The following is a 24,352-nucleotide window of genomic DNA, read 5'->3' on the forward strand; positions in this document are numbered from 1 at the left end:
ATTCAAACCCAATGTTATTTAGGAAAAACACAGTAAACGCACATGCATATACACATCTTGGAGCAGGCTTGGAGGCCAGGCAACGAGTCTGGTCTAAACTTACTCTTGTGAAGGATTATTTTACATTTCCACACCCCTTGTAAATAAGTCACGCAACTGCCAAAGCAGAGGCCATAGCCTTCAACAGACTGTTGAACAGAATAATAATAAATAATATAGAATATACAGAAAATATAGAAATAGAATAATAATATAAATAAAACACAAATGCTGAGGGAAGACCCACAAGCAAGGTGGCAAGGAAAGCTACACATAGGGTTTTTGTTGGTGCATGCAGCCCAACATCCCTCGGAGCAACTGAAGCCAGAACAATGCGTTTGGGGTGCGATGTTAGCACAGGGGATTATAGGACAGGTAATTCTGAATACAGCCTCAATAACCTGAATCTCTGCAAAGCAAATACAAAGAGTCATGAAGCTCTCCTGCTTCTAGCCAGCAGCATTTGACATCCATTTTAAAATCACTTTGCCTCTCTATAATGGCTAAACAAAATAAAGACAAAGATTCTCTTGTCTTAGAATCAAGTTTTACTATTCACCTGACAGTTCTACACCTTTATTGCAATTAGCAGTGGACATAAAATGTTATTAACTGTTCTTAGAGAAAGTTCAGAGTCTGCTTGTTGGAAGTTCCCAGTCTGTCTGCAGAATGTCTGCAGATTTAGAAAGTGTTCTTATTCTAAGGGGAAAGTGGGCATTTATGATTTCAAAGTTCAAAAAATCAGAACTTCTTAACACATACCTGAGACTTGAGATATACATTTTATTGCAAAACTATTTCTATTAGAAGTATGAACATTTTTTACCCGGTTAAGGCAGTAAAAATTGTCCTGTAGATTTACACTGAAATGATTATTTATTTATAAATGAATGTAATAAATGAATAATATATCTATTATTGTGTAATGGGTATCACTAATATATATTCATGCACTGCAGTATATAGCATGATCCATTCTAGTTCTATGTGCTCTGCAATACCTATTCTAAGCATATGAAAAGTTATTCTTCTATAAAGCAGCTCTATACTGATAGCTGTGGCCTTGAGAAGAACACAGTACTATTATATTACAACTGGCTAAATTAATGCAATGAGTTTTTAGCATAGACATTTAGGATATTATTTGGCAGAAATCACCTTGATGGCTCACTTGTCTACAGGCCCTTTTATTTAGGTATCTGTCACATGAACCGATAGCAAACATTATTAATACGGATAGAAGGGGCAGAATAGGATGCACTTTGTGCTTATAACACAGCTATGACTCATGGACTTAGAATTACCTATACCGGTGCTCTAAACCCATCCCTTCCATACAGATTAAATGGTAATTGGCAGAAACTGAAACATCTGTATCACCAGCCCTGACCACCTGTTTTATCCCAGACCTCCTGCAAACTTCCCCATTCCTCCACCAGTGGTGCTTGCTTCTTGTCAGTATCAATTCCTGAGTTTACACACACAGCTGAAAATTAGTGGCTGTTTCTATTTTAGCTTTTCACCAGCCAGACAAAAAAAAAAAAAAAAAAAAAAAAAGACATTATGAGAACTTCAGTATCTCATTTTCCCCCCGATAAGTAGTTTTAGGGAACTTATTCCTAAGAGGTATTCAATACATCACAACTCGTGTGACATTAACTAACCAGCAGGAACTTCCGCTTGCTGTAACAGTCTGTGACTTGAAAATTGTGCAACACCTTTAGTAAACACTTCCTCATATAGGAACATGAACAAGCTGAGCAGCTCACTCCTTCTCATTCGCTGCTCAAGAGGACTGCTCAAAGCAGAGGGACTGGGAACCCAACTTTCCCAGCCCGAGGAGACCACGGCCAGACAACTGCGACTGAGATGACAAACAAAGTTCTCATTTCTGTCCTTTTGCTATGTTTTCTCCAACAAGGTATGTCTATTTCTTTAAATGCTTTATCAGTGGTTACTATGGGTAATCTTAGATAACTTTTACATTTTTTTTAATTATTAACATGAAGATGACACTGAAGAACAGTGAATTAAAGCCATTTAAGAAAAAGGTATTACTGAAGTTGGGGAGTTTGCTTTTTTTCTCTTTCAGTTCAAAGTGACTATTTAGTTAGAGAAATATTTACTTGTGTGAACACTCACCATACATTGGCTACAGACCCAGAACAGGTTAGTTTTGTGAGCCAATTAAGAATTTGCTTCCTCTGCAAGTGATTGGAGAATTTATCCAACTGGGGCAAAGGATTACACTGACAGCCTTTTGCCTATAAAAGAAAACACTTTTATCTGAGTTCAGTTAATGACATTACCTGAATTAAAACAGTTACCACCCTCACTATCTGTGGCATACTTCAAGCTGTGAGTAGAGAAGCTTAACCTAACAGACCACACCATATTTTTTTTCCCCATCTGCATTGTTTCATTCAATTCATGTCATCAGGGAACATTTTTTTTCAGACCTTGGCATGCACAAGCACGCACAGGTTTCGTACACATAATTACACATGTAATTTGTACTCAGGAGGTATCCTTTTGATTTCGTTATTTGCACAGAATATCTGAAAATGTGTACAGCACTAATGCTTAAAGCATTATATATTTAGTTCCTCGAAAAAAAATCAAACCTTCATTATCAATGAAATCCTCACTAATGATATTTCTTCCTGGTTCAGGCTCTTGGAAAATTACTTAATTATTTGCTCATTATTAACATTTTTTTCTAGCCATTATAGAAAGCCGAAGGAATTTCTTTCCTCCTTAAAGCTACTGACTCAAGACAATGGCTGAAGCTAGCCAAAGGCAATACAGTGAGCTGATTAAAAAACGACCTCTAAGAAACTGTTTGTTCCAGAACAAAACTGTTTTCCTTGAAATGCGACTTGCATCCCTCTGCAGGAGAAACACCAGTTTAGTTTCGAGTCCTTATTTGATTCCAGCCTAGACTTGAATTATCTGGGCTGCAGTTGGTCTTGTAAAAGGGAGCAGGCAGATAAAATTGGAGCACAGAACTCAGTTCTTGAGAGGCCTAAAATATTACTTTGATCATTGCATGAGAACATGCTTTAAGATCATAGAAAGACCAAGTCTCCAAAGAAAAAGGTTCCCTTTTTTCAAGAAAAAAAAGTGCTGCTTAAACTAAAATATAAAGCCCTATTGTTATTTACAGTAATGGACTTGCATTTTTTACTCGTTAACAGCATGCACATGGATAGTTACTGTGTACTTTGTAATTGCTCTGCTGATCTAAGATAACTTAGGATTTATTACCATCATACCATCGTGCCCTTCTCTCCAGCACTCAACTTTATCTACGTACAGCCACATTTATTCTGCTTTTTTTTTTTTTGAAAGGGTTTAATCAAATAAACCAGTTCTGAAGAATTAATCTATCTATTTTACTGGAACAATGTGCATGAGGATGTACTCTGCTGTTGCAGAGATTAAGGATTATAGAAAATTGCAGTAATGGGATGCCCCACTCTTGTAAAAATCTGGCCTTGAGGCAGGCAATTAAAATGGGAGTTGCACTCTCTCTTTGTTGTTGTTGTTGTTTAACACAGTCTCTTGTGCTTGAGCCCTCAAGAATTTGTCTATTCAGGTGAAATTACCTTTTGTAGGAGATTTAGGAGTTTATGAAGCATACAGACCTCCCGTTGACTTGTTGGAAACTAACACATCCATTGTAGGACCCTGTTCTCCCCAGTGCTGTACACCAGCTGCTCTCATTATCTTCAAATGCTGCAATGCGTGCTGACCACCCCTGCAAAGTGTGCCACAAATTAACTTCTGTCATTATGCACTCATGCTCAAAAGCAGAGAACAAAATGCAACACTGCTCATCAGCACTTTTTCTTCCATGTTCTTTATAGCCACTGCAGACAGCACACCTCACAAGCAAGACCAATAAAAATTGGTTATGTGAGCTGTGAGCTATTTAATCTGGATTCCTTACCACCCTCAAGATTTTCCCATTTTACTCGTCATCCCTTATTATTTCACCTGCCCTTGCTGAAATGCCTTCTCCAGTCCTTCTGCTGTCACTCAGTCTGATTCAATAGATAAGAGCAAGTCTATTGAAGAACTGTTGGGAAGTATTTATGTGAGAAGATTAGCTGAAAAGCTTTCTGAAGCAGAAATCTAGGCTTGTTTCGGACTTGTGGGGAACTGTATGAGTTTATTTGCTTCTATCGAGGCAGTCTTAACTTGTATGTCATTATGTGATAAAGTTTGGAGGTTATTAATTTCACAGAACCATACAACTTAAGTTATGTCATTTGCAAAAGATGAAGGTTGCACCTTGCGTAGCTGATCTAGCGTGTTGGTACACGAAACTGCTGGTTGGTGTTGGGGAAAGAAATCCAGAGGGAATTGCACAGGATATTTTGACACCAAGAAATTGCCAGGTATGGCAACTCATCCAAAAGCCAGGCTGTACAAATGTTGTTAGCTCACACTGGGGGGGACTGCCTTGCAGAGCAGATGACCACACACTAAAACCAGAGCAGAGAATGCATGAGAAATGAGTGGCACAACAGATTGATGACTATACAGCCCCAGAGAAGCAGTCATGGCAGACATGAAATATGGTGTTTAGAAAGTTAATGCTGTGTGTTCATAAATATACATCTCTTTCTCCCTAGGAAGCACAAGCAAGATATTACCTGGAGTTGAGCAATATGAAATAGTTTATCCACGGAAATTGCACACAGTACATAAAAGAGATGTAGAAAGAAACAAAGAGGTATTAAAAGAGAGAACTACTTTTTTTTTCTTTTCTTCTTCTCTGGGAGATGGGGAAGGTTGAAGGTTTTTTTGGAGTCAGAGCACTCTTGGCTTTCAGGGGTAAGAAAATGGTGAGCCAGACACTTAATCTTACAAAAGAAAAGGAAAAAGAAAACCTGGAAGAGTGATCCCATGTCTGGTAAAAACAGACTATGAGGTGGGCTCAGTGGGCGGCCAAGTACCTGCATGCAGTAAGTGCATCTTCTGTCCTTGTATCTCTGCACAGATGTAGGTTTGATAGTACTCAGATTTTGAATAACCTGTGGGCATCCTGATTTGTAGTAAATTAAATCAAACGCTTAAAACTAAGCACATTCTTCCATATTTCAATAGAGTTATGAAAATGGTTGCATTTCAATATCCACTTCAGCACTTTACTGAATGTGCAAATATGTGCTTGTGATGGTAGAAATGCATTTGCAAAGTTAAGTTTGTTCCTCCAACTAAAAAGTATGAAACAAGGTGACCTCCTTCTTATTCTGTAACTGCCAGAGCACTTATTTTTGGTGGGAAGAGGAGGAAAAGAATGCAGCTGGCAACTCAGCAACTGCCAGCTCATGGTGAGGCCAGAAATTGTAACAGTCCATATTCTAACACTTAAATCTGTTTACAGAAAAAATACGATGACACATTGGAGTATGAAATCAAAGCCAATGGAGAGGAAGTCATACTGCACCTCGAAAAAAATAAGTATGTTCAGTTCAGCTCCTTCCTTGAACATTAATCCTCGCTGTAAGTGGTTTTGTAGGGCCTGCAGAATACAAAGAAACAGGACTTAGGCTCTTATAAGATGAAGGTATTATGGTTTATTATGGTGTCCAGTCCTAAGAGAGAAGAGGGAAGAGAAAGCATCATGTCGCTGTTTTGGTAATGAGAAATAACCACATAGGCATGCAAAATTACTATGACAGAATGACTTGCCTATACCGCTAACCCTACTCTCCTGTCTATTCCTTAAATGGCTAAATCCACTGAATGCTTAAGATGGTCATATTATTTCACAAGATTTCTGTGTTTATGGGTAGTCTCAGGGTTGTATTTTTTTTTGTTGTTCTATACTGGTAGTAAATACAGAGAAGAACCAGAGAAACATCCATGAAAACGGGGCTGTGTTAGCTCTATAAATGCTTCAAAAATGGAAAAATATTAATAAGAAGTGCAGTATTCCTCAGAAAAGGCTTCCAGCATGCCCTACCTCAGCACTACGTCTATTGAACTTTGAGTAGTGTAATAAACACGGGCATCAACAAAATGCTTTATGGAAATTAAAAGCAAGGAGAGCTTGCCTGTTCTGCCGAAAAGATTAGCAGCATTTTAACAGGCCATGCAGAAGGTGCGGAGAAGCAGTGGGCTTTGAACAAAGCATACAAAGAAAAACCCCAAACTGTACGGAGCAAATGCAAAATAAAACACGGTTGTGATTTTCTGCTTGCTGGCTCCACCATAATATTTAACATGGTATCAAAAAGGTCAGCTTTAGGAGGTTCTTTTCAAATGGCTGTGTAAATACAGCAGTGCTATAATCAGCTCATGACAAATATTTATTATAATTCAATGTTTGCCCCTTTTTAAATCTAATCTGGGTATTTGAAAGGAGGGAAGGGAGATCAGCTTGCACTAAACCCCACTCTTTAAAAAGAAGTTGGGCTGTGGGATTTGGGGGTAGCTGCCTGCACAGAAGTGAGTAGTGCTCTGCTGCTAGCTCAGCAGCCCTGGTTTTGAGGTAAGCATGGCAACAATCTTGAAAATATATGTTTGTGTGATCTCTGAGCAGTATCTCTGTGTGCACACATACATGTGTGTGAAGCAGACAAGGCAGCTCTTCCACTGACCTCTGTCTTGGCTATTTAAGCTTAGTGCAGGTAAACCAGGAGGAGAACACAACAGTACCACTGTGGAGTGCTGGAAATGTCTGCATAAACTAGAGGCCAAAAAAGAATAAATACTGGATTTATATGTATTTACTTTCAGATCTACTAGGAGACTGCTTTATGCCGACGAAATAAGTAGACTTTAATTGCTTTCTTATTTTAGAAATGTCTCTTTGAGTAAGGATTACAAACAGGCAGAATTCCCCACCCAGCAGTTTTGCTTCCTTCGTCTTTTGATACTAACCAGAACCTGAGTAATCATTTGAATTCCCTAAATACTTCATGTGTGACACAACTGTCTCATTTCTAGATGACTAATTTTTTTATTTTTTTATTTTTTTTTTTGAATAATAACTGTGCTTTACTCTTTGCAGGGATCTATTAGCTAAAGACTATACTGAAACAGTTTATTCAGATGATGGTCAACAAATAACAACGAGTCCTCAAATCAAGGTAATAAAGGTTTCTTTCCCCTGTGTTTGCAGTATTGAGGTTTATGTGCGATTTCACGGGTCCCTGAAATTATAGCACAAATCATATGGAAAGAAAAGATTTTAAATCAAGATCCACTGAAACTCTGGATGCCTCAGAAGGGTCAGGGGAAGATATTCTTCGTGACTCCAGGCAGTCACTTTTCAGCTCACTGCCTGATGAACGCACTTGCTGAGCTGGGTTTCTCTCTTTTGTCAGGAAAGGGAGTGGAGCTAGGACAGACCAAACATTTCCCTGCTCATTTGACTTTGCTCATTCTGTGCAACTCGGTGACTTGCTCTTACACCCTAATCTCAGTGAGATCATGGGCTCCGATAAACACAGATTTCCTCCTTGGCTCACCTTATCACCCACGCGTTGCAGGTTACCCCAGGTGGTTTCTCTGAGCCATGACAAATCAGTTATTCAGATACAGACACAGAGGAAGTGGCTCTTCCATTTTAGTTAATTTTTAATTAACTGTCTGCCCACTGGTCTTATCCTTAAAAAAAGCTCTCACCTGAAGCTTTTTGTCTAACGTCACACTGTGGGTTTTAATCCATACCGTTGGAATGCAAAGCTTTTTTCTTTCTTTTTTTTTTTTTTTAAAGGGTGTTTCCCTGAATTCTGGCCACAAAAAAATAATTCCGTATGGGCCAAATTCAGCCCAATTCAGAGCACATTAGTTTACATTTCATTTTGAGCACTAAATCTGCTTATTCTTATTTTCACGTTGTGTTCTGTATTAACCAGAGCCCACCTTAACTGGATTTACCAACATCTGGGTCTGTGTTGGAGGATAACAATAATAGTACTGTAGCAAATATGGAAACGGTCACCAGCTGTTTTCATTTTAAGAATCTCCCCTAATGGGAGATCTTCTCAGATGGCTTTCTGAAATCACTAGGCCAATTCATTGCAGTCAGTGAGATTTGGCCCAATTTGACAAGGATTTTTTTTTTTTTCCTATACAGGATCACTGTTACTATGAAGGTTATATTCAGGATGATGCTGATTCAACAGCAAGCATCAGTACTTGCACAGGTTTAAGGTAAGGTGGGGCTTTGGTTTCCAATGGGCACAGATAGCATGTTCTGTGAGGATATATTTTCTAATGGAAATAGAATCAGGATATAAATAAATGGATTTCATCTTCTGTTCATTTATGCTCACGAGGAAACTAGTTTACAAAGGCAAGGGGAAGAAGTAAAAAAAAGGTTACTTTTCTACTTCAGTCTCAGAGTTTACAAATTAGAAGCTAAAGGAATTTCTATGTCAAATTTATGTGACTAATTCCGTATTAGATCAGGTCATAAGTCATAGCATAGCAGACTTTCTTTGTGAATAGTTCTTAGCTTCTCCAGTTTACGTGTTAACACTGAATGCTTGTTTTAACACTTACTGATTGAAACAACGCAAAACTTTAAATTGCTTTCAATATTTCAAAATTTCATCTGAATTGAAAATTAGAACTTATATTTGAATTCCCCAGTGAACTGAAATTCACTTTTCAATCATCCCTCTCAAGCATAAAACCAATTCATTCCTAATCCAGTTTCATTTTGACTGACGGTCTCCTACTCAAGAGACCTCAGCTGACCAGCCAGAGCTTCCAATTTACTCAATACCTTTGGTTTTTTCCTTTAAACCATTGCACACTCTGCCTGCATGCTGTCAAACCATGTTCCATGCCATCAATGTGTGCCACGATCCCTACAAACATGCAAAATGTTAGAGATAATGTTGCTGTCTTGACTTAGTCTTCTAGATTTAAAAGATCACAGTCTAACCTGGAGAAAATTTTCACAGTGGGTATTTTGAGACCCGTGGTCAGAAGTACCTTATTGAACCATTGGGATCTTCAGACAGAGACGAACACGCGGTCTACGAGTATGAGAAACTCAGAGAAGATGAGCCCATAAAAACCTGCGGTGTAGTCAATAGTAGTTGGGATGTTCATTCAAAATACCGCATCGGTGACATCTTCAAATCCAGCAACAGTCCAGAAGTAAGTACATAGGAGAAAAGAAGTTGAGGGCTTAGCAGAGCTGCATGAGTGGCACAAGTCCCACTGCCTGGTGGCACCTCCAGGAGAGATGCAACTGCAAACAGTGGGGCATAACCAAACCTTAAAAAAACAGTGCAGAATCTCACAGATCTGAGCTTTTGTAATCGCTGTCCAAGTTAAGTGGTGTTAACTGGTGCCCACGTGCATCTTTAAACAGCTAAATACTTTTTAATATCTAGACTACCTTTCATAATTTTAATAATTTTCATCACTTTAGACAGCCCCAATTTAAATTACTTATTGAAAGAAATTGCCTAATAACCAATACATAGGTGTGAAGTTGAAAAGACTGCGACTGAAACAAGCCTTAATATTTATCAAAATTTATCCTTTCTTTAGATGAAGGCATATCTGAAAGCAAAAAAGTATCTGGAAGTGTACATTGTCGCAGACAACACTATGGTGAGTATTGAAATAAATTTTTCTCGTTTCATCAGCTAGAGATAAGCTTTCTGAAGCCAGTGCTATTCATTCTGGGCTCCTGCCACAATTACAGTGCTACACTGTGCTGGGACTGAAAGCAGTCCCAGATGCTACCAAATCAGAGATTTATGGCTATTTTAACAGTCACAAAACTGTTCGAGGCAAGGTATGTGCATCTGTGCTGACAGACCCAAGCTCCCTCCTTCCTCAGCATCATGCACAAACCCCACGCGAGCTAATTCCCTGCATCCAGTGCTGCCTGGCAAGCTCAGGGGTGAACATGGAGAAAAAAATAGACACATTTTCCTCTCCCTATCACACATGCAACTCATTCCCCTATGCTTAGAATCTCTATAATGTGGAGTTATATGCCTGCACTTTTTCCCAGCTCTCTCCTCCAGGCTTTGTGATACATCGTCTGATAAAATAAGGAGTAGAAAAGATGAAAACTAGGCCATGTACGGTGTGATTTGCAATGCAATCTGCTCTGGGATATTTCTTCTCCGACAAATCATTTATTTTTCCTTTCCTGTTCCTGACATCATATATTTAATTTTTTAGTATAAGAAGTATAACCAAGATGTTGAAACTGTGAGACAAAGGATATTTGGAATAGTCAATTACATCAACACGGTAAGAGAAAAAACAACAAAGTGAAATTGAAATAAATGTGATTTATATATACTTTTTTTTTACTTTTACAAACTTCATGATTTTTTGTTAATACATCTGGGAAGGAATGAAAAATGTACTGTTTGAAAATTGTAATGTAATTGTCATTTTTAGAACAAATCTAACACATCTGTATTATCCTGTTGTTTGCCTTCAGACTGGATTTTTTTTTTACAAACTCCTATTAAAAAAGATTTATACCTTATTTTCTTAGCAGCTGCTAAAGTGAATGATTGAAATCCTTCACAAAGAATGAATTGATTCTTGATTTCTTTCACAATTTAAATCTAAGGATTTTTCAAGTATTTTTAAACCAGTTATAAAAATGGTTTTAAAGTGGGGAAAAATAAGATTTTATGTTTTGTTTGGTCTTTTTGGTTGTTGTTGTTGTAACTTTGAAGTGCAGAAAAGCTTAAATCAGGTTTGGAGTGGACCGTATTGCAAGTGACAAAAGGGAACCAATTACCAAGTTGAGTGTGTTTCAAAAGTCTTCATAAAGTACTTTGTTTTTACAGCAAAAATGTTTCTCTGCTGCAGGTTTATAAGGCCATAAATATTTACGTGGCTCTAATTGGCCTAGAAATCTGGACAGATAATGATAAATGCCTCTTGAGTCGTACTGCAGGATTCACTCTGGACAGCTTCTCAAAGTGGCGTAACTCAGATTTATTAAAGAGGAAAAGAAACGACAATGCTCAGCTAATCACGTGTGTATCATTGTTTTCTAACTGCATGTCCAAACGTGTTAAAGGAATTTGTTCTTAAAAAAAAAAATTGGTCACCAACCCAGCAGAGACACTGACTGTACAGAACTGGATTTCATCCTTTCCAGCACCCAGCTGCACTAATTCTAGGACAAAAAGATAAATGCAGGCTCTCATTTCTTGCTTTTGTTTTCTTCACGGAGCACAGATTAGCTCCTAGGACGTACTGTTAGGACACGTTATCTAATCCTTCTACCTGAAACACTGCAAAGCCAGGCAATGACTTGTCACATCTCTGTCTTTACTTTTCCCTGCTCTGGTCACAAAACAGTTGGGCGTCCCGAGGACTGCAGCGTAGTCTGACAGCCTGAAGAGCCCCGGCATGAAGCTTAAAGGCTGGGAAATGCAGATTGCCAAACCAAACCAACGCTCACTTCACTATTCTGGCTCACATTCAATGGCCCTGATTCATCCAAGCACTTTGCTGCATTTACAGCACTTCATCAAGCACTTTGCACCCAAACAGGTGCTCAGATCTCATGAGCTGCAATGTAATCTAGGTAAAAAAAAAAAAAAAAAAAAAAAAAAAGTGTATTTAATTGTTTACTGACTTGCAGTGATCCTCAGCATGTCCTCAAACATTTTATTAAATCAGGGATGCAAACCAGAGCTGGAAATGAGTTCATGCTTCAAGCCTTCTGCTTGGTTAATGGAGCTGGTGCTGCCTTCAGATGTTTTCCCTTGTAATAACCTCATCTCACTCTGCCTTTCTTCTTCCTTACAGGGGCTATGACTTTGAGGGGACAACAATTGGATTAGCTTTTCTAAAATCCATATGCAGTGATGTATACTCTGCAGGTATAATTCAGGTCTGATTTATTCTTGTTTAATTTTTGAAAGCTTTTCTATGTTTTCACGCAACCAGCAAAGGATGGTTATGGAAATTGGTGGTGTACAACATTTTCACTTCTCTGTCTGGTTCATATCATTATTAGATCAGGCTGCAGAAACCACAATCACAGCCTTTATCTTAAATGAAGTGCAGAGGTAACAAAAGCACAAACAAAGCACGGTAGTTGGGTTATCTAAATGCCAACATCAAACTCTGACACCTGCATTTAGAGCTCCAGACTCCTGTAGAGTCAAAGGAGAAAAATAAATGATTTCATGCCTCCAGCTTAAGGTTCCTGTTACAAATGGGGAATTGATTGTGCCTGTCATAGCACTTAGCCACTTTATTACCACTGCCTAAATTATTATAATAAACCTCAGCCTAAAGAGGAACGTAGACCCCAAACTTTACCATCAGAACCGGGAACTCGTCTGCTGTGCCCCGCTTCAGAGTCTGGGCCTGTTGGTAAGAGGAGCAACCCATCACATGAAATTCCAGCTTTCCCACACCGTAAGGAAATCCTGGGATGATTGTAAATGCAGGATGTTTTTTTCGGGGGGGGGGGAGATGCAATTTTTAGCAGCGTGATTTGCAATGCCACGCTGGAAGAGCACGACCAGTACATTGCATCACATGCTTTATGCATTTCCTCTGCCAGCTGCTTTTAAACATCTGCATTTCACTCCAAAGAGTGGGACTTTTCCGTTCCTCCCTCCCACCATAGCACCAGGCTAATGGCGAAGATGGAGCACAGCATCTGCCTTTCCCTTCTGTGCACGCACAAGAGTGTACACAACGGTTACTTGGTGTAATGAGCAGTAATTATAGCACACCCACATAATTACCCTAAGCACAAGACAGCTATCCAAAGAGAGGATTAAGGGTTTGAGATGCTCAGTTCCCCTTAACGCTCAGTTGTTACTTGGCTGCCTAACTCCCTCATGTTTATTTAAAAACTAATTACACCAATTTACTGATGTTGGTTAGCGGTGTGATCTCATTGCTGTTACACAGAATGCAGCATAAACATTGGAATAAATGCATGCACAGACCAATGTTATCACATTACACAGGATAAGGATGTTTTTACTTAGAAAAAAAACCTGTTTTTCTTAGCCACATAGCTTCTCTGATGTTCCTATTTGTTCTAAAATGCTCGTAGAAATAATAGGTGGTTCTTGTTCCCACAGGATCACAGCAGGAATGAAATTGCAGTTGGAGCTACCATGGCACACGAGATGGGACACAACCTCGGCATGAGTCACGACACCAAAGCCTGCATATGTAGTGCTAAAGTCTGTATCATGACGGATACCGTCAGGTAGGAGTTTGGAAAAGGGCAAGTGCATTAATGGACAGGGGTAGTAAAGCACGGGCTCACAAAATAGAAAAGTCATTAGTTTTGTCCTTTAAGATTATCCCACTCCAATTATACAAAAAGAGAAAAAGGAAGAAACTCCACAAAGTGGTGAGCATCCCATTTCCAGTTCCAGGCCCTTCTTAGTTATTCCTAGATAGACACCCCCCAAAATAATAATCTGTAGTCCCTTTTGGATGACCTTTGCTTTGCATGCATTGTTGTGGCCTTGGCAGTATGCCATAAATTGCAGCAATCGTTTCTTCCTTAAAACTGTTAGCATGAAATTGTTGTGGTTATCTCAGATGACAGAGTTTCTCCAAGACTTACCAAAAATATCTTTTTGTTATAAACCCTGAAAATGTTTCCTGTAAAAACACACAGAATGTTGTCATCATCAATAAATACTAAATTGGTAGAGGCTTAATTTGATTTTCATCTTAAGCTGAATACCCTGATTTGGACAGCCCTGGGGAAAACTCTTCATGTTTGAAGCATCCAGACACAAGTTGTGTAGACCAGGCTTAAAACTTTGAGATGTAGGATTCTTTATATGCAATATTTACATTTACCCCATCTTTTCTTCTGATTTGCTTCCCCTATTTTTCTTGCTAGGAGATAGCCATTATATTTATTAATTTTTTACATTTGGAAAAATGGCTGCACCCAGTGGTTGGGGTTATGCTCACTTTTTTGTGTCCTTTTTATTTTGAGGGGTATTGTTTCTCCTTGTCTATGCTGATCCTAATACGAGTCCTCCTCCTTTCTCAATATAGCTCCATCATCCCCAAGTTATTCAGCTCTTGCAGCCTCCAAGACTTTGAGAAATACATGCTGAATGACATGCCAAAATGCTTAACTAACATCCCAGATATAAACACCATCGTAGCACCTCCAACCTGCGGAAATGGCTTTGTGGAAAAAGGAGAGGAATGCGACTGTGGTACTGCCGAGGTATCTGCATAACTGGGGATAAAATAATACCTGGAAGAGGCAAACAGTTTTATTGAGGCTGTAGAGCAGTTGGTTTCTGAGGTAGCCAGCTCAAAGCTAGCTGAAATACTTCTATAGGAACGTTGGTCATCAAATTGCTTATATGTACTACGGACATGCCTACAAAGTGCATGCTGAGTGATGAGAAAGATGATGGCATGGTTTGCGTTGTTGTGTCGACACAGGAACTGAGAATGGGGAAAAAACATGCATTCGAAACTGTCTCAGAGGAAATAAGCAAGTTCCCCACTTCTGTCGGCGCATTTGTAATCCCACTTAGCATCCTTTGTGCTCTATCTCATGATGTCTGGCCTGGTTTCTAGAAACAGTGGTTTTCAGAGAAGCAAAGTCAGGTTCGAGGCATCCCTCCCTCCCTCAATAAGCCAGGACAGGGTGGTTCACTGAGAGCGCAGTGAGGAGGGGACCAAGAACGCGTTGTGCTGTACCAGAGCTGATTGCCTGTTCTGTCACAGGAGTGCACAAACCCCTGCTGCAACCCCGAGACGTGCAAACTGACGGCGGGATCCAAGTGTGCTCATGGAGAGTGCTGTGAGAATTGCCAAGTAAGACTCCTCTGCACCTCTGGCTCCTCATATTTTCTGGGGTAGGGGTTTTCTGCCTTTGAGAAAGCACTGATACATCTCTCAAGAGAATCAATCCTCGTTACTGGTAATTACTGACATAGCATTGTAATTACAGGCACATTTTGCCCATCCCAACGCACACCACAGCAACCAGTACACCCAGTTCACCCTGGAGAAATGAGCCTTTTGATTACCCATTTTCTCCTGGGAAGAAAAGCTGAGGCACAGCCAGGCAAAATCCTGTAAACTGATGTAACCAACTTTACATTAGATAGGGATCTGGCCCAAAATGCAATTTTTACAGTGAGGATGGGATTTGTCTCCCCTAATTTTAGCCCTCTGGTTCAGTGTGACTTTTAAATGGCAAGGAAGAAAATTAAGTGTAGCATTGCTTTTCCCCACTTCAGTACAAAGCAGCAGGAACTGTTTGCCGAGCAGTTAAGGATGAGTGTGACCTGCCTGAGATGTGCACCGGTTATTCTGGGAATTGCCCATCGGATCGATTCCGTATGAACGGACATCCTTGCAACGAGGGAGAAGGCTTTTGTTACATGGGGAACTGCCCCACCCGAGAACAACAGTGCAAAGCTGCTTTTGGACCACGTAAGTACAAGCTGGCATTGAAAAAACGTTGTCAAGGTCAAAAGAGAGAGACATAGGAGAGCAACCCAACAAAGCCCTTTCGGAAATCAGGAACAGCACAGCTAGAAAACTGAGTTCCCGCTCATACCATGTAGTTTATCAGCTCTATATTTACATCGTAAGAGTTTATTGCCACCCAAACTGAAAGTCACAGCATACAATACAGTATACCTCTAGAGAAATAGGAAGCCATAAGTATATTCCTCTTTTGCACAACATTAAGATGACTTTGATACAGTCAATGTGCACTTGATAAAATGAGGAAGTATCTGTATTTCGAGAGGAGTGGTGGTTTACCAGCTTCCTAGTCCTGACTATGTCCTTTCTCTGAAGCAAAGTCCATCAGTTTGTACTAGGCAGTGAACACAGAGGGATAGGTGCTGCTGAATGCACGCATTACCATTGCAAAATTAATACTTGAAGTGCCAGAGAGTCATTTAGGCTCATGGGTAACTTTACTGGAAAAGGCCATTTCCTACCCAGCTAAATGAAATGCAGTATTAACAGTGTTTGCAGACAGAGAACCTAAACTAATCCCAGCTCCTCTCCTAAGCTCTTTGCATCATTGCATTTCTTGTTTTCCTCTTTAACAGGGGCTACTGAAGGTGCAGCTTCCTGTTACCGGATGAACGAGAGAGGGGTATATTACGGATACTGCAAGAAAAAAAGTGGTAGCCACATCCCATGTAAAAGAAAGTAAGCACTGTTACAGAATTTGCTAGAATTTGTGGAGAGAGATCATTCCCATCCGAATTAAGAGACCAAAGCAAAGAGTGCTCTAGTTTAGGTGGCACATAAGTCTACAAGTCCTTGTTTCTTATTCCATTTGAAATATAATTCTAAGAAATCTAATTTCCAAGTAGTTGCTCCTATCCAGGGAAAGAAGCAAAGTAATTTATCTCAAGATCAGCCTGAGAATGAACAAGAGTATGCATGTGTGCAAGCCTGCTTGTAAGGATGACTGTGTACATGCACGTGTGTGTGTGTGTAGGTAAGGACTGGGAACGGATTTTTGAATAAGTAACCTGAGGTGAACCTCAGAAGTTGAGCCAGACCAGCTAAGTATTCATTTCTGCAAATTCCCGTGGGCTCCCTAATAAACTCAAGAGGTATTAGGGACCTGCCACCTTCTACTAACAAACTGACCCCAAAACCATCATGAAACAAAACCGATACCTGCAGTTATTTCTTTGGAGATCCTATATAGCCACAGCAAATTCAGGCTGTGCAACAGACCAGCTCAGAGGGTTTTGCTGTGCACTGTTCTAGTGGCTTTTGTTCTCCTTCCAGAGATATAATGTGTGGGAAGTTGTTCTGTACTGGAGGGCAGGAGATGCCTACGTATGGGAGCCTGGTGACTTTTGAGTCCTGCAAAGCAAGTTTTCCTAGGGATGGAGAAGGAGATTTGGGGATGATCCTCAATGGAACCAAGTGTGGGGATGGAATGGTTAGTAGAGATTATTTTTTTTCTTATTTCTTCCCTCTTTCAGTCTTGTATCATTAGCATTTTTGCCAGACAAGAAGGACTTTAAACCAGAAAGGCTGAAGTGGATGTGGAGCTTCTGCTGATCAGATTTACCATAACTTCTGCCTTACATCTAGCATGAATCAGCAGCAAACAGGAACTGCTGTCCTTCTGACTTCCTTTTGTTTGACTGCTATTTTATTAATTTCTCACTGACAAAAATATACGTGGCAGAAGAAACATACTTTGTACTGAAAAGTTAAAAGACCATATATAGATTACTGTTTTTAATAATTTCTGTAATGGATGTGTTAGGCCTCACTGAGTGCTATGTCCAATTTCTTTGCCATATTTTTACCTGGGAGGATTATTAAGGGAAAAAAAGGATTGCAGAGGACAGGAAAACAATCATATCTCTACATCTTTGTCACTCCCTTGCTATAAAGTATCCAAAGGTCAAATGAAAAATTCTGTCAACATATCAAACTCTATAATAAGTCTAAGTGATTTGCATACCTCCTTTCACACTTCATACCTTTACACAATAATGTGCAAGCTCTGTGTTTTCTGAAAGCTATAAATCTCTTTGGTGACATTTGCCTTGTACATCGCAGGTATGCAGCAACGGAGAATGCGTCCCTGCTGAAGATGTCTTTAGATCAAGTGACTGCTCTGCTAAGTGTCCAGGACATGCTGTAAGATATAAGCATTTGATGCTATTAACTTAAAAAAAATTAATAATAATAATAATAATGCACGCCAGCTACAGACCTTGTTGATGCTGGCATCTAAGTTACTGGAATAGGAATTTGCAAAAGTCAGAAGCTTCTTATATTTTTATAAAACCAAATCTAACCTGATAGGGTACCAATATTTTTAAGGAGCTCACAGGAGACTGACACAGTTTCTGCCTGGCCCCGCCTCTGAACCAGTATCACACCTATACATTCAGGTCTCCTCCCGTTTTGTGAGGATAACCGTGCTCACAATTGGACATTGAGAGAGCTACAGATGTAAAGACCAAAGGTGCTGCTTTGTCCTATAGCTTCCAGTGTAAAAATACTTGCAAAAGACAACCACGCCTGTGCAAAATTGCTACTCCCAGTGCTAAAGTTTAGTCCAAGCAAAATGAGAGGGGGTTTCCAGACCTAAATTTAATAAGTTTAATGCTGCCCTGTTCCTGAGCCAATGATGTTTTACTACATCAGCTTCACTCCTATTTCCATCCTGAAGTTTTTCCATCCTTGTGTTTCCCCAGGTATGTGACCACGAGTTGCAATGCCAGTGTGAGGAAGGATGGGCACCACCAACCTGCGACAGCTCATCAGCTGCTACCAGTAAGTGCTGTATGTCCACACATGGGGTTGACTACCATCAATTGGTTGAAGCAAGACCTGCTTTAACTCCAGTGAAACAGCCCCAGCTTGCCCTGGCTGTCAGACTGTTTCTTTGCAAACACTGTATATCTAGGTCTCTGATTTCTGTGCATCTTTCAGTAATTAAAGCTTGTGTGAACGAGTGGAGGAAATTATTTTTTCTTCTAAATAATCTCCTGGGTGTATCTATAACGTTAGTGGTGAGCTTCTTCCTTTTCCGTCCTGAGATAACGAGCACACGCTGTCAAATTTCAGTGGAGCCAAGCTCCCAGAGGCTTTGCTGTGAAGGAGGCAGGCAGGGTCATTGCTTTAGCATTTACATGGTGCTGAACTGTAACTGAGCTACCTCTTGGGGAAAATCCCTTCTGTACAAATACCCAACTGTCTAGGGGAAGAAAAAAAAAAGATTTAAGGAAAGAATTTTAAGCTGTTGATATTATCTTTGTCCTCTCTTCACATTCACTAAAGCACCAGCAGCTCTCAACACTGAGTCTTGGTTGAGGCTGTAGAGTAGTTTTGTTGAAGGAAAATTGTGAAGCCTCACTTGTACGCTATGCCAAAGGGCTGTGCCTATGCTGGTAACACCCTTCAAGAAAGAAAGGAAGAATAACAGTGCAATGATCTTTGAGGATGGATTTGTTTAGCCGAAGGACAGCCCAAGTAATAACCAGAGTCTTCAAAAACAGTAGAAACAAATTCATTTTAATGATTACTTGCGATAGGAGAAAAAGCTATAAGCCTGAGCAACTATTAGGATAAATGGGGTCTAGACCTTGAGGAAAAAAAAAAAAAAAATACTTTGCCAATGGGAATCTGCTTAGTAATAACACATCTTTTAAGAAATAACAACTTGTGTCTTCTTGACAGGTTTCGCTATCATTGCTGTTGTGCTGGTCATCCTTACTGTCACAATAATTGCAGCAGCGTTACTTATCTACTTCCGAGTATTCAAGAAGAGGTAAAGTATTTACCCTATTGAGAAAAACAAAAAACAGAAAAGAAAAAAAAAAAAAGCAACAACACTAAAACCAAGAAATTCCTCAATAGTTTTTAAGCTGGGGCTTTAAATGTGGGTGAAGGAAACCTTGGACAACCAAGGAAGTTGGTCAAGGAGCTTTAATGAGCTTCTTCAGTGGTCCTGAATTTGGGAGAGGACTGCAAACTTGAATCTGTAGCACTCGAGATTAATTCTGCGGTAATTAAAAAATAAGTGGGTGGGAGGGAGAAAAGAAAAAACATGACTTTATAACAGACCAGTAGGATTAAGACAGGAATTTGACTTTAGCGGGTGGTTTTTGCTGTTGTTATTTAAAAACAAAACAAAAAAAAAACTTCAGACAGGGTAAGATTTACAGTTATTTGTAAATTCACATAGCAGGCAGACCAGGAGGGGACCTGGAGCTACAAACCAAGTCTTTGTGGATCAAGAACAAGGAGAGCACCCAGGCCTGGCCATACCTGCCCAGAAGGTAAGAGCGGGGAGGTGCTGGGTCAGCTACAGCCTCTCTGCTGTAAACGAGGGGCTCAAATGTGAAAACACACCAGCTGAAGTGGCCTACATTTGCAGGAGGGTTTCAAAGTGCTTGTTTAGGGCTGAGAGGAGCGTGCTGTGAGTCCCAGCACAGGGAGGAAGCGGGTACAGCGCATGACATTAAGAAAAGCCCCTAACTGACCTGCCTGTGGCAAAGGGTGCATGTGAAGACAAGATGAGGTCTCCATCAGACTTAACCGTTCCCTTTTTTTCAGATGAACGATAAGAAACTTCTCCTTCCTGTACCCCCACCGCAGGAAAACAAACCACAGCTTCGGAGTGTAAGTACTTTGAGGGAACACGTTGGCTTTTATGTTGGTTTTGGGCAGGGCAGCACACAGGAGCTCACGTGGAGACCTGCAGTGACCATCTGATCCCAAGGGCAGGGGAAATCTTTGCACTCCAGATAAAGCCCTGCGTGTTTCTCAGGGCCAGGCAGCATAAAGCATCCCAGATCTATTTCTGAAATTAATACATCCGTTTACCACCAGCAATGTACTTTCTGTATAAAACACAAGCCCACAAGTTCCCATGGACCATACAGATGCACACGTACAAGATGTGTATATAGGACCAACATGTTTTGTACTCTCTTCTCTTACAGCCCATCATAAGACCGAAGGGTCCCCCACCTCCCATCCCTTCCACCAAGCCAGCCTCTTCTCACACACAAGAGCTGTTTGTAAGTATAACTCTACAATTTTTCACATATTTCATCTCAGCAGCAGATGAATAGCAGACACCAACAAGTATTTTCAGTTTCTGACTATGATTAAAGGAATCCCCGTCTTCAGAGATGCTTTCTTCAACACGTACCTCGAGCACACAACCAGCTTCAGCTTCCTGAGCAGTTTATTTGAGCACAGCTACTTGATAAAGATGAATTTACACATTGAGAATAGCCCAGTGCTCTTCTGAAGCACTGTATCTATATTCCCTGTGTACTTCTATTATTGTATGCAGTCAGATTAACCTGACTCACCCCGAGCTTTTCCACTAGGAAAATGCTGCAGTAAATACCAGATAACTGCAGCAGCGGCTGAGGTCTGAGGAGGTTGTGCAGCTGCTTAGACATGAAAGCATAATGCTTATTAAACTACATTTTTTGTTATAGGCACCGGAGAAAAAGCCTGCTTGCCTCCCAGTTCCCAAAGGCAAACCTCCACCTCCACCTCCACCAAAGGTAACCCGAGTTTAAATGTGAACTGCAAATCTTCTGGGATGTAATTTGGTGAAACTGCATCAGGCACAATCATTTGTTTCATTCTTTTTCATGCAGGCTTTAAAACCTCCAGTTAATCCCCGTGTATGAAGCTTCCAAAGTAGGGCTGATCAAGGTCCCTGAACGTTCAGGGACAGTATGTCCAGTGATTCCTCCACTTTTGGTAAAGGCTTCCTTTTTTTTTTTTTTAATATATAAAAAAAGAATCGCTTACTGACAGCTGCTTTGAAATGAGAAGTCTGGTTTTCAAACAGCAAGAAACCTTCTGGTGATGACATCAAGCTGCTGTCTGAAAGGAAACGAAGCAGAATTGCTACTTGCACTGAGGTGTAAACTAGGAGGACCTTACGAAAGCTGCTTAATGTCCCAACTCCTAGGCCACCCCCACAAGAAGTGGCTGCACTGGGATACCTGCACATGCGCTGCTTTTCTCTGTGGAGACCTGAGAAAGTCAGGGAAAAGCACGGTACGCTGATTATTTTTGTAAATTACAAACTATTTGCTGCATTTCTGGATCTTTGCCAGCCCTCTCTTCAGCAACAGACCAGACCTTCTGCTTCACGTGCAAAGTTGCAACCTCCGAAACAAGAAAAATCCTTCCTGCCCTTCGGAGAAAAGTTTGCGACCCTGAGGCCTGAACAAGCCTTGGAATAATAAGATTACAGAATGGAAACCAATTGATTCGGGAAGGATCCTTTGGGATCAGATACTCTTATTAATCCTTAGATTACCTGTTAAACAGGATTCCTCTGTTCAGTTGGTACGCGGGAATCAAACCACTTGCTGCTTGCAAGCGCTCCCAGAGCTCGGGCTGTGCCAGCTTAAGAAAGAGCTTCAGCTGCCATCATTGCACTTGGACAGAAAAATTTAGAAAAGCGCAGTCAACAAAATCTTTAATCATTAATTTTATTCACCCCTCAGCTCCAGAAATATCTGGATATTTCTCCCTTCCAGGGTATACACACCTTGGTGTTTTCATTTAATTGCTCTTGCAGCGGGGTGTGTTATTGTAAAGTTGCTAATGAGAACTCGGCTGGGCACAGGGGTTTGTTATTGTGGGACTGCAGCGCAGCATGAGGCTTTGCACACTGGTTCATTACTGAGGGGTTCTTCATTCGTCCTGGCCTGCTGGCATCCACACTGTTGACACTCTTGGCCTGCTGGCATAGATCTGCATGATACTGTTGGCATTGCTGTTAATAATACTGTGAGGGTGCTGGCACTGATGCTATTGTTACCATTGGCACCGATACCTTTCATGTGGTTGGCATCGATATTTTTAAGTTAAAGCACACAGAAGTGTTTTTCAAGGAATAAAAAAATTTTTACCAGAAAAAAAAAAAAAAGGAACAAAATTGTCCTCAACCCAAAGTACTCAAGATTTTATGGAGATTCCAGTTTGAACTGGATTTGTGTTTGGATCGGGATCAAAATCAGAGCAGTCCTTTGGCTTTCCAAATCAATTACACTGTGCCTGTGCAGTTTCCAGCCTTTGGGCATAGTGGCCAGAGAAGATGGCACAGCTGCCAAACTGCCAAAACAAAATCTGGGGCCTCAGGCCAGCGCTGTGCATGCTTGTACCTGGATTTGGCTCTGCCCAGCACACGTTAGGATTTTAAAATAAGCCTGATCCTCAGAGGGTGCGAGAACTTCTACTCATGTTCACCAACCAGCTCACACCCACTGAAATCCCAACCCATATTATCTTGTTCTGGTGCTGGCCACACAACGGGACAGTCACTTTTTAAAAACAGAGCCTCCTTACACACTGTGATCATTACCGCAGACCCATCATCTCTGAGACAGAAATACATATATATATGTACATATATACATATATAGAAATATATATAAAATTCAATTTTTTCTTTGGGGCTAGGTGTGCTTTGACAGTGCCAATCAGTTATGGTACACCCCGCAAAATACAGTTGTGATGAAATTACCGTCTTCGGTTTGAGGAGCGAGGTAGTTTTGGAAGAGCATGGCTTTCTTCCGCTTTGTATAATTGCTTTGTTATTTTAGTCAAAAATGGATTTTAATGTATCCGTATTTGACTCGGGTATAAAGATTTAGAACTTTTTTTTTATGAACTGTAATTAATGTATTTACAATATTTTCTGTATTAAAAGTGTTCTGTCACAAAACTACCTCCAGTTTAATGACAATCATTTGCATCCAATACACTTGACAATAGTGTAAAATGGAATCATACAAAACAATCACCAAATCCCTAAACCTCCCAGTTTGGACCAAAAAGATAATTCACAAGTATTTCAAACCCCTGCCAGCTTATCCAGTAAAGCTGGGTTGACAAAATACTACATCACATTTTCTCTACCTACTTAAGACCTATTTCTCCATGGTTTTCAACCTTTTCCACTTTGTGAGTACTCAAGATCTTTCCGAGGATGTAGAGATTTGAAGCAAGCTGAAATTTAGACGTGTTTGCGGGAGTACCTTTCCAAGACCCAACTCCCAAACCATGCAGCTTGGGCTTGCGTTCTCCTGCTGACTGTGCTTGACCTGCATGGGCAAAAACCCCCTTAATATCTGAACACTTTCAATAGGCAGAGACTGCAACCCAACCACAAATGCTGTGCTGCTATCAAACATCTTCAGCAGTAGAAACCTAAGGAAAATGTATTACAGAACACACCTGTAGCTGTTTATGATTTACAGCTTTTCTTGGCCCCAGCATCCGATGGACAAAAGGATGATAGCATCCTCTGCGACGGAGCAGGAGCTGTACGTACAGCCTGCTGTTCTGTTATGCAAACATGACATCTACTGTCAAAAAGTCTCTACTGCAAGAAGAAAGTGAACCCACGAAAACTGAAGACCTCTACAGTGCTCCAGTTGTCCAGAGCCCGCAGTATGTAGTCCCAAAGGCCTACTACGTTATCAGCTGCTTTTCCCTCTGTGCTCTCACACTTTGTGCTGACTTGCAGTAGTTTATCTGGGTCCAGCTGTCCCCTTATTCCTGGCTAAGGGTCCCCTGCTCAACACGGTCTGCCACATGCACATGGTGCAGGAGAGCAGCAAGCCGTCTGCTGGCATCATGCAGCAGGATGCAGAAGGGATCTTGAGCATGGTACAGTCACCATCACAGAATTGGCCCTGGCTGAATTTGCATCTTCTCTATAGGAACCACACGCAGCACCTTTGTCTTGCTCCCAGTGCAAAAGCAAAGCCGTTTCACACTGTTGTTCCTTTCTTCTGTCTGTATGAGTGAGCACTCCATCTCCCCTTACTCCCAGGGA

The 24,352-nt window shown here is 40.6% G+C and overlaps 1 protein-coding gene and 1 long non-coding RNA gene across 3 annotated transcripts in view; one reads left to right on the top strand and one right to left on the bottom strand.

The window, feature by feature from the left end:
* The window catches only part of LOC119713503 (uncharacterized), a 151,686-nt gene that overhangs the window by 66,270 nt on the left and 61,064 nt on the right, over positions 1–24,352 (bottom strand). The window lies entirely within an intron of this gene.
* LOC119713502 (zinc metalloproteinase-disintegrin-like ohanin) lies at positions 1,774–23,239 on the top strand. Of its 2 annotated transcripts, none has more exons than XM_038166993.2 (24): positions 1,774–1,960; positions 4,680–4,780; positions 5,435–5,511; positions 7,067–7,145; positions 8,138–8,214; positions 8,973–9,171; positions 9,571–9,633; positions 10,216–10,287; positions 10,864–11,033; positions 11,815–11,899; positions 13,113–13,243; positions 14,056–14,233; positions 14,746–14,835; positions 15,264–15,459; positions 16,092–16,194; positions 16,789–16,945; positions 17,578–17,658; positions 18,222–18,300; positions 19,207–19,297; positions 19,715–19,808; positions 20,086–20,151; positions 20,475–20,552; positions 20,985–21,053; positions 21,150–23,239. In XM_038166993.2, the coding sequence occupies exons 1-24, from the start codon at positions 1,909–1,911 to the stop codon at positions 21,180–21,182; spliced, it is 2,421 nt and encodes an 806-aa protein (XP_038022921.2). In that variant the 5' UTR covers positions 1,774–1,908; the 3' UTR covers positions 21,183–23,239. The 2 variants fall into 2 exon arrangements, with proteins under 2 accessions (XP_038022921.2, XP_038022922.2); XM_038166994.2 differs by having other exon boundaries at positions 1,802–1,960; positions 19,718–19,808.

The sequence above is a fragment of the Anas platyrhynchos genome, chromosome 23, assembly GCF_047663525.1.
Source record: "Anas platyrhynchos isolate ZD024472 breed Pekin duck chromosome 23, IASCAAS_PekinDuck_T2T, whole genome shotgun sequence".
Lineage (NCBI taxonomy): Eukaryota > Metazoa > Chordata > Aves > Anseriformes > Anatidae > Anas > Anas platyrhynchos.

Excerpts from the sequence above, each read along its gene's own strand:
- LOC119713502 (XM_038166993.2), top strand. The coding sequence starts at position 1,909 with ATGACAAACAAAGTTCTCATTTCTGTCCTTTTGCTATGTTTTCTCCAA. Across the intron at positions 17,659-18,221 it reads CTAAGTGTCCAGGACATGCT|GTATGTGACCACGAGTTGCA; the intron begins GTAAGATATAAG and ends GTGTTTCCCCAG. Across the intron at positions 20,553-20,984 it reads CTCACACACAAGAGCTGTTT|GCACCGGAGAAAAAGCCTGC; the intron begins GTAAGTATAACT and ends TTTTTGTTATAG.